The sequence below is a fragment of the Epinephelus fuscoguttatus genome, linkage group LG14 (assembly GCF_011397635.1).
Source record: "Epinephelus fuscoguttatus linkage group LG14, E.fuscoguttatus.final_Chr_v1".
Taxonomy (NCBI): domain Eukaryota; kingdom Metazoa; phylum Chordata; class Actinopteri; order Perciformes; family Serranidae; genus Epinephelus; species Epinephelus fuscoguttatus.
Window position 1 is genome coordinate 14,316,285 of NC_064765.1, and position 14,808 is coordinate 14,331,092.

A 14,808-nucleotide genomic window follows, 5' to 3' on the forward strand; every position below is an offset into this window, starting at 1 on the left:
CAGAGAGTCCAGCTCCAACCCCACGATGTTACTGGCCATGCCAATCAGTTTCTTGAGTCTGTTGGCATCTGTTACCCTCAACCTGCTGCCCCAACACACAACAGCAAACAGGACAGCACTGGCCCCCTCAGACTCATCAACCATCCTCAGCACTGGTTATCATTCAGCCACTGGCCAAGTATAGGGTGGTGCATGGACCTTGGTTCCCCTGACAAAAAGCCAGTGGTATTTGGATTATTGTGAAAATAAGATCTATGGCAAATAAAAAAAAAGTGGGGAGTGGGGAATTTTATTGACATGTTTTATGTAGTAAAACAAAACGTGAAAATCCCTTAAGCTTGTGTAAACCAGACCCCACTGACTTCAACACGAGGGAACAGGGAGTGCTAACATGCTAACTAATGTCTGCTTTTTAGGACTTGTTGCTGCAACACTCTGTTTCCGTTTCATTCAATACATGTTTTTTTTTTAGGTGCACAAGGTGGTGCTGGCCTCCTGTAGCCCCTACTTCAGAGCCATGTTCACCAGCAGCTTCAAAGAGTGTCGCGCCTCGGAGGTCACCCTGCGCGACGTCTGCCCCGAGGTGGTGGGAAGACTTATTGACTTTGCCTACACCTCCCGCATCACAGTGGGAGAGAAGTGTGTGCTGCACGTTCTTTTGGCTGCCATGAGGTAAGCACACAGTATTTAAACAGTCGCACACAGACGTGACCTTTTTACTCTCGGATTTACCAGTTAAATGCAAGACGTAATTAATTCTACCTTCTATTTCTGTTCTTTTCTTTCTACAAGGTATCAGATGGAGGATGTGGCCAAAGCGTGCTGCGACTTCCTCACTAAGCACCTGGAGCCTGCCAATGTCATCGGCATCGCCCGCTTTGCTGAGGAGATCGGCTGCACGGAGCTGCACCAGCGGAGTCGAGAGTACATCAACACACACTTCAGTGAGGTGAGGTGCAAATACAGGAAGGGCAAACACAAGTTTTACTTTGAAATACAGTCACATCAGGTTTTAATGAAGCTTACTTTATAATGAAGCTTACTAAAAACGCAGAAAAATCGAACCTGTTCTATAATTTTTTTAATAACAGGTTAAAGTTTCAGACTCAGTGTGTAAACACGATTGACACGACTTGAGGTCGTAGGTATTTTTAGACGTGCAACAATTTCAGACGAAAAAAATGGACTCAGTGTGCAGAGGCCTGAAGGGACAGAATATTTACTGGGAACAAGCCTTTTCAAGTTAAGGCGAGACTCGTAGGTACCCATAAAACACATTTTCATGCAGATATCTTGTCGTGAGAGTTCAAGGGACCCCTTAGAAAATGGCCATGCCAGTTGTTTGGAGCAGCATTCAACCCCCTTCCCAACAAGCTATGCCACCATGGTTGGTGCCAATGGATGTCTTAGGTTGTCTAGTTTCACAAGTTACCAGTATCTTCATGCTGGATTAAAAAGTCAGTGCACCACAACTTCTTAAAGACAGTAACATCGGCCTCTAATTATTTTTGCCAGGGGGCCAGTGGAGCAACTGTATCAGGGAGGCCCTGACCTCCAACCGCCCACCGCCCCTGGGGACACCACTGATGTCTTGGTGTGAATTAAATAAAGGAGAATCAGATGAATGTCCATGAGATTATAATTTCCTATTCCTCCCGTTGTTACCTGCCATCTTTTTTTCCATCTCCTCTGCCCGCTCTTTGAAGTGACGTAACTCCGTCTTGGTCGCAATCAGCTCCACTCGTAGATCTTCAACTGAGTTCTCCTGAGCTTGTACTTTGTTTTCGCTCGCTGCCAGTCTGCTCTCCATCAACCTCAGCTCCTCCACCGTGGCTCTCAGTGTCCCCATCTCAGCTCTGATGTCAGACTCAGAGGCCGTCTCTGCCCGAACCAAAGTCCCTGACAGGCACAGGGTCAGCAGCAGTACTGGAGCACGCTTCATTCTGTCTTTAGATCTTAAAGTTGTTGATTGATTTTACGTGAACTGCACATAGCAGGCAGTAAGTCACCAAAGAAGCTACAGAACATTACAGTTTATATGCATTTTGTATGCATACCAATAAGTCACACCCTAGCATCAGCACATCTCATTGGTTAGTACTCTGCTTAATGTCCTTGACACTGATTAATTCATATTAAATGCTGTGCTCATGTGATATGATAACTATGGGAACAGTACAGCTGCACTGTTTCATGGCTACCTGAGCCAAGGTCAGGTAATTTGGCACTTTGGTTTGATGACAGCATCAGTATTTCAGGCTTAGACATGTGCACTCTTTCCCTGTAGCTTTTTTTAAATGATGGAAACTACCTTTGGTGAGTGTGTGAATGCTCCTTCTGTGTCTTTTAACACCTGCCTACCAGCTCACATGAACCACTGAATATTTTAACTTCAAATGATATCCACATACAGTAAGTAAATCCAATCTGAAAAAGGACTAGAATATGCATATTCAGTTGTCAGTGTGTCTTTATGTGGCTGTGCTCTTGTGTCCCTCTGTCCCAGGTGACTAAAGAAGATGAGTTCTTCAGCCTGTCTCACTGCCAGCTGCTGGAGCTCATCAGTCAGGACAGTCTCAAGGTGCTCTGTGAGTCTGAGGTGAGTAGCTTTAAAAGGACTAATTAAAAAATGACAGACAGCCACGTAAGGAACATTCAGTGAATGTTCTGTCTTTTATGAAGCTCATTTTTTTTCTAATAGTTGTTGAACTGCATCCGTGAAATGCATGCATTATTTGGGTCAAAGCGTAAGAACAGTACTGTATATTGTAAGATGTTCTGACTGTGCACACCTGAAGTTTTACTATAAAATGTAGAAGTTGAAGAAACGTAAAAGAACAGTGTGTAAGTTTAGGGGGGTTTAGTGGCATCTAGTGGTGAGGATTTCACATTGCAACCAGCTGAAACTTCTCCCGGTTAGAATTTCTTCAGTGTTCAGTTTTTTATACCAGGAGCCGAATTATCCACAGAGGCTTTTTCCCTCCCAAACAAACAGACCTGGCGATTTCAACCTGTAAAAACACTCAATAAAGCAGTTTCATGTTACAAATCAGTGTTTCTAGGATGTTGTTCGGCATGTCACAGAGCCCAGCACCTGCTAATGTGTGCTCACCTTTTTTCTCTGATAACTTAAGATTGATATGTTCAGGAGGTTTTATCCAAGAGCCAAGTTGTCCACAAAAGAAACAGACCAGGGTCTCTTACAAAACAGTTCGTAGGATCCATGCTAAAAATGTAGGTGTGTTGGTTGTGGCTGACATGAAAATGCGAATGGCCCTATCTAGAGCCAGTGTTTGGTCTGTCTGTTCTGGGTACTGAAAACATGGTGCACTCTGTAGATGAGGGCCCACTCCCTATGTAGATATAAACAGCTCGTTCTAAGGTAACAAAAATTTGAGAGTGATTATACACTAAAGAAAACATACTTCTTATATTCCATTTCTGACAGTGCATCCCCCTAATCCTACACACTGGACCTTTGCAGTAACTTTGGTCTGTAAAGTCAGAGTTATGAACTTGTTTGTTGTTTGTTTGTGTTTTATGTGTCACACAACAGTCAGCTCATGCTAAAAAGGTTCGACATACCTTGAGAAATCTGCACAGATGCTGTTGGTTGAAGTTCTGAGGAGTGTTTCTTAATGAACATAGCAAACCACAACTGATATGTCTAAATAAATCCTTGTCAGGTGTATAAGGCCTGCACTGACTGGGTGCGCTGGGATATGGAGGGCAGAGCCCAGTACCTGCACGCCCTCCTGAATGCGGTTCATATCTACGCCCTGCCTCCTAAGTTCCTAAAGAACCAGCTCCTGTCCTGCCCCATCCTCAGCAAGGTAAACTACAGCCTCAATTTATGTTCTCTTGTTATGGAATTGAGTGGTCAGTTACTGATCATAAACGGTATCACTAGTGAAAGTGAAAGCCAACCGCAGATTCACTCTTGTTATGAGACGAGCTTTGTCCACTCCCTGTTTCAGTTTACTGTAATATTTCTAGCTTCTTCTTGTATGCTGCTCACGGTCTGTCACGTGGTCGCTACCTTTTTATAAAATCCCAACGTCACCTGCACACTGTGCCCAGGAACACAGCAGAATAAGAAGAAAATACAGGCAGAGGGCAGATAAATATACCGTCACACACTTCCAATAGGTCACAATTGATGATGAAGAGGAATTACTTTTGTATATTTGAGGCTATACATCAGAAAAATCCTGCATAGCATATCTTTAAATATTGCTCTGTATTAGTATTTATTTCAGAAGTCTTTTTTTTCTTCATTCACTTACTGTCTCTTTAAATGTTTTATCTTTTGACCGTTCTTTTGATTTCAGGCCAACTCCTGTAAGGACTTCCTGTCTAAAATCTTCCAGGATATGACAATAAGGAAGCTGCCTCCTGCACCTAACCGTGGAACTCAACTCATCTATGTGGCTGGCGGGTATTTATCTCCTACAGTTTCCTTGACAGCATTGCTTTGGTTGCACAGATACTCTGAAGGTAGCAACACACACTCTGGGACCTATTTCTGACATTGGCCATCAGAAACTGATTATGATACAACAGTTTGTGTTAGTGACGTCATTTCTCACACTTTATGAGATATATTAAAGTGAGTGAGCTGTGTTCACAGCATAGATGTCCATGAAAGTGCCTCATAGATTCAGAAAGTGTCTCAGTCTGCCACCCAGTGGCTGTTAGGAGGTCATCCACTCTGTGCTGCTTACAGAGGTGCCCTGCTCTCTGAGTTCATGCATGCACGCCACCCTCCTATTTCATAAGCCCTTTGTTTATAGTGGCATACTGTATGTTGACTTATTTTCTTATGTCTTAAAGCACAGGTGAGTTTTTAACCAAGGCGGCCAGCCTAAAATTAAAGTTCCACCATGCATTCAGGCCACAGCAAGTGTAATTATTAAGATAGAAAGGTCATCTTGGCCTCAAATTGAAGCTTATGAGCTTGGGAAGTTTTCCATGTACAAGTGAGGAAGTGACATTTAGCATAAAGTGCTGAAAAACATTTTTTTTATGAGAATGTGTCAAGCAGACAGTATTTTAGAATGGCAGCAAGCCCCAGAATCTTAAGCCCCTTTCACACTGCCAGATTTTCCACGAATGTTGGGCCGTTTTGCCGGCAAGCTGCAAGCATTTATACACACAGAGCCAGATTGGCGAGTTGATTCGAGGTGCCCAATTTTCCACCTCAAAGGGTAGTCATATTGGCGGAACCTTTTTAGTTTAAAAAGACAGAGGCGGCCTTCCGCAACGGGAGGGGCTGTTGAAGACTTGTGTTGACGATGATGCATGTGCGACCCACTGGCGGTGGATAAACAGGAAACAGCTGATGGCAGGAATTAGCGAGCAGCGAGTAGCAGACACTGTAAAGATGAGCAACTGAGGAGACAAAGAATTAACTGTCGGATGACAGGAACGATGAAGAACGACTTTCGAGAGAATCCCTCCCACGTTACTGTTTACGTCACACGTTGAGTTACACATTTTGTTACTTGCTCATGCCCCTCATTGCCCCGAAAAAGGCACGTTCTGAAAAAACAAAAGTAGGTAAGCGGCATTTTGCTGCACTCCCCGATTTTGTTTTTATACTGGCAATGCTGAAGAAGACTGATTGGGCTTTCATGCACAATTCCTGTTTTAAAAGGGCTTTATTTTGCTACTTTCCCCAATGTTTCAGGATACTCCATGCCAGATTTCATACCTGTATGACTTTTTATTCAATTGTAGCACCTCGATATTCATATTTACATAATGCTGCCAGAAACATGTCTGAAAAATTGGGTTTTTGGCCCCGAGTTGGGGATGATCGTATCAACGTTCTGGCTTCAGCCTACATGCACACATGTATCAGCAGAATCTACGCCGCTGTTGGAGAACAACCAATCAGAGCAGAGGAGTCTCTAACGCAGTCAGTCATGTTGATCACTGCTCGTGAACAGCGGACAAACTGTCAAAATATATCATATGAATCAAGATTCTGTAACTGCATTGACAATTTCTCACCTCAGTTTTTTTTCAGAAACATATTTTAGTGTACTGTTTAGCTGTAGAGTGAGAAAGTTTGCTCCAACTGGTGGGAGATGCTTAGTTTTTGCTCCACTGTTTTAAACATGGAGGCTGGGTCGCAAAGAACCACTCTCCCGGGTGAAAGCTGGTGTTTGTTGGACCAATCTACCACCTTGACTTTAATTCTTGTCCCACTGCGTTTCCCCCTGACGCTGCAGAGCACAATTAAACTATAATAGCAAACGGCCGCGTATCATGCCAACGTTAAAGGATGGCTTTTTTCATCAGTGTCTGACGCTGCAAGTCACTGCCCAAGCGATAGATTTCAACGACTTTGGAATGAGACCAGGCTCGCTGAAACTTCCCCCATGTGCCAAGCATAAATTCCTGTTTCGGAGTCCTTCAGTGTTTATTGTTCGGGAGGTTTTTACCGTGAGTTGAATTATCCACAAAGGTCTCTTCCTCTCCAAAACAAACGGACCAAGTGATTTAAACTGGTAAAGACACTGAATAAAAAATCAGTGTTTTTCCGATGCTGCTCATCACTGAGGGGCTTATAACTACGTGTAAACACAAATGGCCTTATCCAGAGCCAGTGTTTGGTTTGTCCAGTCTTGGCTACTGTAGAAACATCAGGGTTCAACATAGCAGAACCTGTAGATGAGAACCTGCTCCCTTTGTAGATATAAACGGCTCATTCTATGGTAGGAAAACATAAGGATTCTTATTTTCAGGTGGTTATACACTAAAGAAAACAACTTATTATAGTATATATCATTTCCGTCAATATATCCCCCTAAATCCTACACACTGGACCTTTAAGTCATCGGCCTTGGTCGTGTACTTCTTAAAGAATGCATCAATAATCGAGTATGCATATAGAGTGACCGTACCATTTTCTCATCTCTGTCCAGATACCGGCAGCATTCACTGGCAACCATGGAGGCTTATGATCCCAGAAGGAATGTGTGGCTAAAACTGACTGACATGGGGTCTGCGTGCAGCGGCCTGGGAGCCTGTACGCTGTTTGGACTGCTCTACACTGTAGGTTGCACCAGTTGTGTCATACCACCAATGAATTGAGAGTTTTAATTTCTGAGTAAAGACATAATTATATGTTATGATATGAGGAATACAAAGCTGGGAAGCTAAAAACTGGAAGCTAACACGGGTGTGGTGTCACTGTATTGGCACATTTCTGCGTAAATATAATGTCTAATCCTGTAATTATTTTACCCACTTTCCTCTTCTCGCTTTTCTTCTTCCACCTGTCAGTCCTGAGTGGACTCATGTTTGTTCTGACAAGTTTAAGAGATCAATGTAATCTCTGTTCAGGTCGGCGGCAGGAACCTGTCGCTCCAAAACAACACCGAGTCCAGCGCCCTGTGCTGCTACAACCCGATGACCAACCAGTGGAGCCAGCGAGCCTCCCTCAACATCCCCAGGAACAGGGTCGGCGTGGGCGTAGTGGACGGCTGCATCTACGCCGTCGGGGGCTCCCAGGGCTCCACGCATCACAACACGGTGGAGAGGTGAGAAGTGTGCAAGGATTTATTTATTTAACTAGGCACTTGAGAGGTAATTTGATTTTAATGACATCTTATTTATGGGGATGAATGTAATGAGCGTGGATTTCCTCCCCCCACTATGCACACATTCCTAGATTAAGTGCATTTACCTCAGTGTAAGTATGGATAATGGCACCAGAGAGGGATGAAATGAATAGCTGCCATTCAACCTAAAGAGCAGTCAAGAAGTTTGCAGGTATTCCTCTTAGCCTAATTAGACAACAACACGGGCTCTTTCAAAAACATGTCGAGACACAACTCCCAGGAATGTCGATCTGGTCGGGAATGCTTCACATCTTTGTTGCTGCCACCGCCGAGCAGGGAGGAGTTGTTCACGCTGTTATAAATCACTTTCAATCAATTAATAACAGAGCCACATGAACGTTTCTTTTGATACTATTAGCTGTTTTTGAAAAAGTGCTTCAGACGTAACCTCCTTTTTATATTGAAGGGTATAGATTTCTAAAAGATGGCGGTCACAAGAGAATTATAAGAACTCATCAGACGCTACTTGGAAGTGTCTTCACGAGAAGCTGCTAAATATAATGAAAGCTGATAAAACTATTGAAATGAAAATTCAATGTGAAACGCATCAAAGGAGATTAGAGCATTTATAGTAACAATGGTTGGCACAAAAAAAAAAAAGGCTTCGCACTTGAGGATGTCTCCCAAATGAATCCAAGCAACATGTAAGACATTCTACAGGGAGCTATACTTCCTTGAATGTGCCTCGCTGTGTGTTGTGATTTTAGGGGTCAGAGCGCGGGGTCAGTGTCTCAAGAAGGGACTTGCATTTAGTGATTTTCTCAAGGGCACTTTGCCAGTGTTAGAGGGCAGGTCATGTAATGTCAGTCACCCTATCAGCAGTTCACAGGTAGAATACACCCAGTGCTGAGAACTGATTTAATCATTAACCAGTGAAAACATGTAGTCCGACCTGCCTCATCATGACTCAGTACTTTGTAAAATGCAAATAATACGAAGAATAACAACAAGAAAGTTTTTATCATTCTATCATTATCTGTTGTTATTCCAGTATTAAAGGAGCAGTTCAGCATTTTGGGAAATGCTTGCTTTCTTGCCAAGATGAGAGGACGAATACCACTGTCACATCTGCCCATTAAATATGGAGCCACAGCTTGTCTTAAGCATAAAGACAAAAACACTTTTTTTCTGTTTCCACTGTGGATGGTACCAATGGAACCGTTCCTTCCCGTCCCCATTTTCGGTCCCCCCTCTGTTGGGGTACCTAGCACACAGATCTGGTACTAAAAGGTGGAGCTGTGAACACTGCAGTCTGATTGGGCAATAGAGGACAGTCACTCTGCTCAGGGCTGAGCTGTTGCTGGTTTAGAGGCTCATGTAACCACTGTTCATACCGTGGAGAGTTTTATTAGTAAACTATAACTGTAAAATAAACAGCTGGAGTCGGAGAAAAAAACTACTTAATTCACTGGGCCGATTGCTGGCGACTTTTAAGGTGGAATGTTAACTTGTAATGTTGCTCAATGCATGAGTTGATGGCGTGAATCAATCAGCACTCCTTATGACAACTGTGACCATCACTTTAGTTTTTATATGACAAACACTTTAAGTAATGAGTGGATCTTCAAGCGTTTATTAATTTTGACCGGAACTGTATATATTCCAATCCTCACTCAGAGAAAAGTGTCGTGGAGCGTTGTTCCTGTGGGCTGTGGCAACACTAAACCCCTGAGCTTGCCTGAGAAGGACTGAATGCACAAACCTGCTATTTTTAAATATCCCATGGAGAGAGACTCTCACTGCAGCCTGTTCTATTTTGTCCTGAAAATGTCAACGTGCAGCCTTGTTCTGTGAACGATAAACGAGATGCAGACTTCCCTCTGCGTCACCATTATTTGAGGAAATACAGTGAGTGCTAACAACCCCGCCCACATTTAAGACTGGAAATGCTAGGGTCTAGGTACCACGTCAAAGCCAAAATGGTTCAACTGCTGTGTATAAAATTACCGGGAATTATTGGCACTACTTAGCCACCGTGCACTAGAACCCAAACAGGCCCCATAAGAACTTTATTGTTCTCCAGAGTGGGACCTTTTGTCTTGAACTTTTCACCCCCATGCTGCAGCCACACAGAAACATTCCACAGACAGAAACGTGCATATAAACTGTATATACCTTTAGACAGAGCCAAGCTAGCTGTTTTCCCCTCCATTCTGTCTTTATGCTAAGCTAAGCTAACTGTCTCCTGACTGTATTCAGTTAACAGAAGTGAGTGTGGTATCAGTCTTCTCATCTAACTCTCAGCAAGTGGAAAAGCCTACTTTAAAAAAAGGGCAAGCTATTCCTTTAAAAGAATATGTTAAATAAGTAATTTATCTTACTGTATGAGATGAGATCAGGACACCATGTTCAGAGACGTCTGTTGGACTCCCCAATCATGTAGACTTTCTTGTCTCTGTCTGCTCTCAGCGGTGTTACAAACTCTTTGGCTTCAAATAAAGCTTGTCAATAGTTGCCAAACATGGTTGCCAGCTTAACCTAATCCACTTAAAGGTGACTGGCTCATGTAGATTGAGAAGGCCGCTTCACACAGCCGCTGCCCCGTGGATCATCTCACGTTCTGCAGCACCGATAGATACACTGATGTGATTATTTTAATTGACTGATATGTACCGACATTAGGAACTGTCAACAGATTATCACACTGACTACACGCACGGCACATCCTCTGTGTGGTTTACAGGTGGGATCCGGAGTCTAATCGCTGGTCCTTTGTTTGCCCGATGTCGGTGGCTCGTCTGGGTGCCGGAGTGGCGGCGTGTGGGGGGGCTCTGTATGTGGTCGGGGGATACGATGGGCAGAACCGCTGGAACACTGCTGAGAAATACCAGCCGGACACGAACACCTGGAACCAGCTGGCACCTATGAACACTATACGCAGCGGACTGGGTGAGTGTGTCTGTACTCCTGTCTTCATGAGAGCCAATCTGATTAAGTAAATAAGATGTTATGTATTGATTAATGAGCTTTAGATGTGCTCGTAGGCAGATTATGTGGGAACTGCCCATTGGTTCGACATCCCATTGTTCCAACCATATTAAACTCATTGTTCCGAAATCATCATGATGCCCTGTGGTTAAGGTCTGGTTAGGTTTAGGCACAAAAACCACTTGGTTAGGGTTAGGAAAAGATCATGGTGTGGGTTAAAATGAAAAAGAAAGTGACAAACACATAAGCCGTGAGCCTGCTCCGCCTCAAGCCGGTCGCGGCGCACCATACGTCCGCCGCGAGCCGTTCAGCACCGTGGACAGTCGGACTAATGGGATGTCGAACCAATGACATGGACCCGATTATGTCACTTTCAGATGGAGCAATGCCAGCTGTTTCCCCCTAACTTCAGGCTTCATGCTAAGCTAAGCTAACATCTCCTGACTGTAGCTTCATATTTGTGGTGTGGTGTCAGTCTTCTCATCTGACTTTCAGCAAGACTAATCTTAATTATTAAAGTATTAAGTTTGTATGCTAAGCTAAGCTAACGGACTGCTGGTTTTAGGTGCGTATTTACCAAACAAAGCTGTACCAATCTAACTCTCAGCAAGAAAGCCAAGAAGCCATTTTGTCACCATTATGTCAAAATGTTCCTTTAAGTTCCCTCTCTGTGTGTCTTTGCAGGATTGGTGTGTGTGAACTCTCACTTGTACGCCATAGGAGGCTACGATGGGCGGAACCAGCTGTGTTCGGTGGAGCGTTACAATATAGCCAGGAACCAATGGGAGCCCAGGGCCTCCATGCAGTACTGCCGCAGCGCACACGGAGTCACGGTCCACCAGGGGCGCATCTTTGTCCTCGGTCAGTAGTATCACTGCTCAAAAAATAACAAATTGAAAATTCAAACAGTGTTAGTGATTATACACTCTTACACACTCACAAAAATATTTGATCAATGATTACCTGTGTTGGCTGGTATTGTTTTAACCTCATGAGTCTGTGTGTGTGTGTGTGTGTGTGTGTGTGTGTGTGTGTGTGTCGTCATGGCGAAATGTGGTCCAGGTTACACAATTGTAGTGGTGACTACCACAGAAGCCATTTTGAGTACTTTGCCAGGTGCTTATATGTCTGTCTGTCTGTGGGCAGATTTTTTCACTGCAGTAACATCGCAACTGTGCAACATGCAGTCACAAAATTTTACAGGTGTGTAGTTGAGACCAAAATGAAGGCCAGTTTAAAGATGGCCGTGGTCCAAGCAAGGGAGCTGGATGTAGGGACGTAGGAAGTAGGGAAGGGGCCACTGGCTGCACGCCTTATACCCCCGGCTAACGACAGGTGTGTTGCTGAAAACACTGGTGGCTGAGTTCGAAGATGGGTGTGGTGCAAGCAAGGGCGCAGGGGAGGGACCACTGGACCAACCACTTTACGCCTTTGTTGGACATTTGCTTTAGATTGCCGATTGCTGTGTCTTGGCTGGAGTGATTCTATCGCAAGATGGTCTTTTTTTATGTATATTTAAGTGTTTTTATTTATTTTATATTTTTGATTATTGACTTTTTTCTGGGTTTTTTTTCCCTTTTTCTTAGATTTTTTTTTTTTTAATTTTTTTTAATTCTTTAAACTTTTTTTCATAGTTATATTTTATTGTATGTTCCACCCGTGTATTTTAGTTTACAGTTTTTATTGATGCTTGTATTGATGACTGTTGCTTGCTTGAAGTCAAGCCTGTCTTGTGTGCCATCACTAATAAGTACATTTTCAGTTTCATGTATCTAAGCCTGTTGTACCGTCTTATTTTTGTGGGCTGAGTGTGCAGCCACTTCCACAAACACTTATGTTTGAGTCTTATGAGTTAAAAGAAGTTTCAGTTAGTCGTCATTGTAGAGTAGAAAAACCTGTCATATCTGTGGTATTATTATGTCTGGTTACGAGACTTGCAGTTGTGACGCCGCCGAGCCCAGGAAGAAATGTTTTTTTAGACGACGTTCATGCAGGTAGAGGCAATAATAGTATAGACCTGCGAAGTGATTAGATAATTCTGATTACTTGGTTGACAGGAGGTCAGGAGGCTCAGTGTGGCTCAGTGACTCAGTGTTGTTAATTAGAGTAAAGCATGGTTCAAATGTGAAGAGTAAACAGACGAGCAGCAGCAAATGAGATGTCACATCAGGAAGAAATAAATCGCATTAGTGAATAAAATCAATTGAAAATCATAATGTAATAATCTCCCTTTTTAAAAAACAATTCCACTAATTCATTTATTAATTGACAGATACATAACTTAAAGACAGAATCATTTAACAGTTCACTAACTGGTGTATTAACATAACCTTATTAAATGAGTGTGTGTGTGTGTGTGTGTGTGTGTGTGTGTGTGTGTCCATCCAGGAGGCTTTAACCAGCACGGCTTCCTGTCCAATGTCGAGTGTTACTGTCCAGACAGAAATGAATGGACGTGCGTCACCGACATGTCTGTTGGACGCAGCGGCATGGGCGTCGCTGTTACCATGGAGCCCTGTCCCGGCAGCCTGCCTGAACAAGAGGAGGATGAGGAAGGAGCCACATGAGGAGGAGGAGGATAAAATCAGTGTGGTTATGGTTCTACGTGGTGCTGCTTTTCAAGAGAGGGGTGAAGTGCGTTCAATAAAATTAACATTCCAATTTACGTCCCCGCTCTCGTGGATCTGGTTGGTGTCGCCCCGCGGAGAACTGCAGGTAAAGTTTGTGTGGAAACACTGAAGGAGAAGATTTCTACATCAGCTCCAGGGACACATGATACAGAAAACAACAAGGTGCTATAGAAGTAATCCCAAATAATGGTACTATTTAATTATTGTTGTTCCTCAGAAGTTTTTAATCTCTAAGTGTTATTTTTGTAAATTTAATGAATGAACGGCCTTCAGCGTCCTGATTTCTAATTTCTCTGTGTTGTATCGCTACCTCTATCTGTGTCTCTGTCCAAATGAGCACTTTTCTGTTTGTGCCAATATAGTTTCACCCAGAACTGCCAATTTTTTATTTTATTTTAATGATTTTTGTGTGTGTGTGTGTGTGTGTGTGTGTGTGTGTGTGTGTGTGTGCTCACCATAACTTGTGTTTCAGGAAATAAAGTTAATCAAGTGTATATCTGCCCCGTATGTTCATCATTTTATCTTTACTGACCTCTTGTGATTTCATTTATCAAAGGGCTGGAACAGTGACACTTAATGCTTGTTTGGGGGGTCGTTGGGGGTTGGCTGCAGTCGGCAAGATGTCACCACTACCCGTTTGAGGGCAGGCAACTGGCTTTTGGACCTACTCCTGAGAAGGTCCATCTCCGGTGAAGCTTGGTGTGGCATGGCGCCCCTAAACTGATAATGGAAATGTAAATCCGTGCGGCCAAGTGTTACAATGGAAAAAGGGTATAAGTGTTGGCATCAAAAATAAAAAATTGGCATTTAAAAAAGAAACATCGGCAGTGAAAAAACATTTACACAGAAAAATAAAACACCGAAAAGGCACAAAGAGACCTCAAAGAAACACAAAATAATTACAAAAGGGGCAAAACAAACACAAAGAGACACAAAATGATCAGAAAAACCCCAAAATTGCCAGGCACAGGCCCAAGGGCCCAATGTGTTAGGGGCCCTCACTGGCCTTCACCTGCAAAACATAACTCAAACTGACACGCACTGATCAGGACGAGACAGAAGAGGACAACAAAGAGATGCAAAGGAACTGCAAAGAGACACAAAACAACTACAAAACGGGGCAAATCAAACATGAAGAGACACGAAAATACAATAAAAAGATACATAACAGCCAAAAAATAAAGAAAATGACCTAAAAAAAAACAAAACCACAAAGTGGGTACAAAGAGACACAAAAAGACACATCAAGGCCAAAAAAGAGACAAAAGTTCCCAGAAAAATGACAAAATGACGTTTAAAAAAACACAGAACAACCAAAAAGAGACACAAAATAACTGAGATACAAAATGACCAAAAAAAGACAGAAAATTACCTAAAATAGGCTCAAAATAAGGGGACAAACAAACACAGAGAGACACAAAATGACTAAAAAGACACAAAACTACCAAAAAAACACAAAAAAAGCACAAAATAACAAAGTCAAAATAGGTACAAAGAGACACAAAATAACTACAAAAGGGGCAAAACAACAACAAAATGACACAAAACAACTATGAAGAGACACAGTGACTACATGTAAGAGAGGTGGTGGGGCCCTTTAAATGTCTGTGCCCAGGGGC

The 14,808-nt window shown here is 43.0% G+C and overlaps 1 protein-coding gene across 3 annotated transcripts in view; it reads left to right on the forward strand.

Annotated features, from left to right (window-relative positions):
- keap1a (kelch-like ECH-associated protein 1a) overlaps positions 1-13,683 on the forward strand; it is a 28,294-nt gene extending 14,611 nt beyond the window's left edge. For 2 of the 3 annotated variants that reach the window (XM_049595855.1, XM_049595856.1), the window contains 11 exons: positions 473-672; positions 793-949; positions 2,507-2,599; positions 3,687-3,833; positions 4,332-4,438; positions 6,933-7,062; positions 7,354-7,550; positions 10,315-10,520; positions 11,244-11,420; positions 11,622-11,675; positions 12,948-13,683. In XM_049595855.1, coding sequence (XP_049451812.1) covers positions 473-672; positions 793-949; positions 2,507-2,599; positions 3,687-3,833; positions 4,332-4,438; positions 6,933-7,062; positions 7,354-7,550; positions 10,315-10,520; positions 11,244-11,420; positions 11,622-11,675; positions 12,948-13,126 — 1,647 coding nt within the window. In that variant the 3' untranslated portion in view covers positions 13,127-13,683. The remainder of the gene's footprint in view (positions 1-472; positions 673-792; positions 950-2,506; positions 2,600-3,686; positions 3,834-4,331; positions 4,439-6,932; positions 7,063-7,353; positions 7,551-10,314; positions 10,521-11,243; positions 11,421-11,621; positions 11,676-12,947) is intronic. The other variant, XM_049595857.1, reaches the window with a different exon arrangement.
- Positions 13,684-14,808: the final 1,125 nt, after the last annotated feature.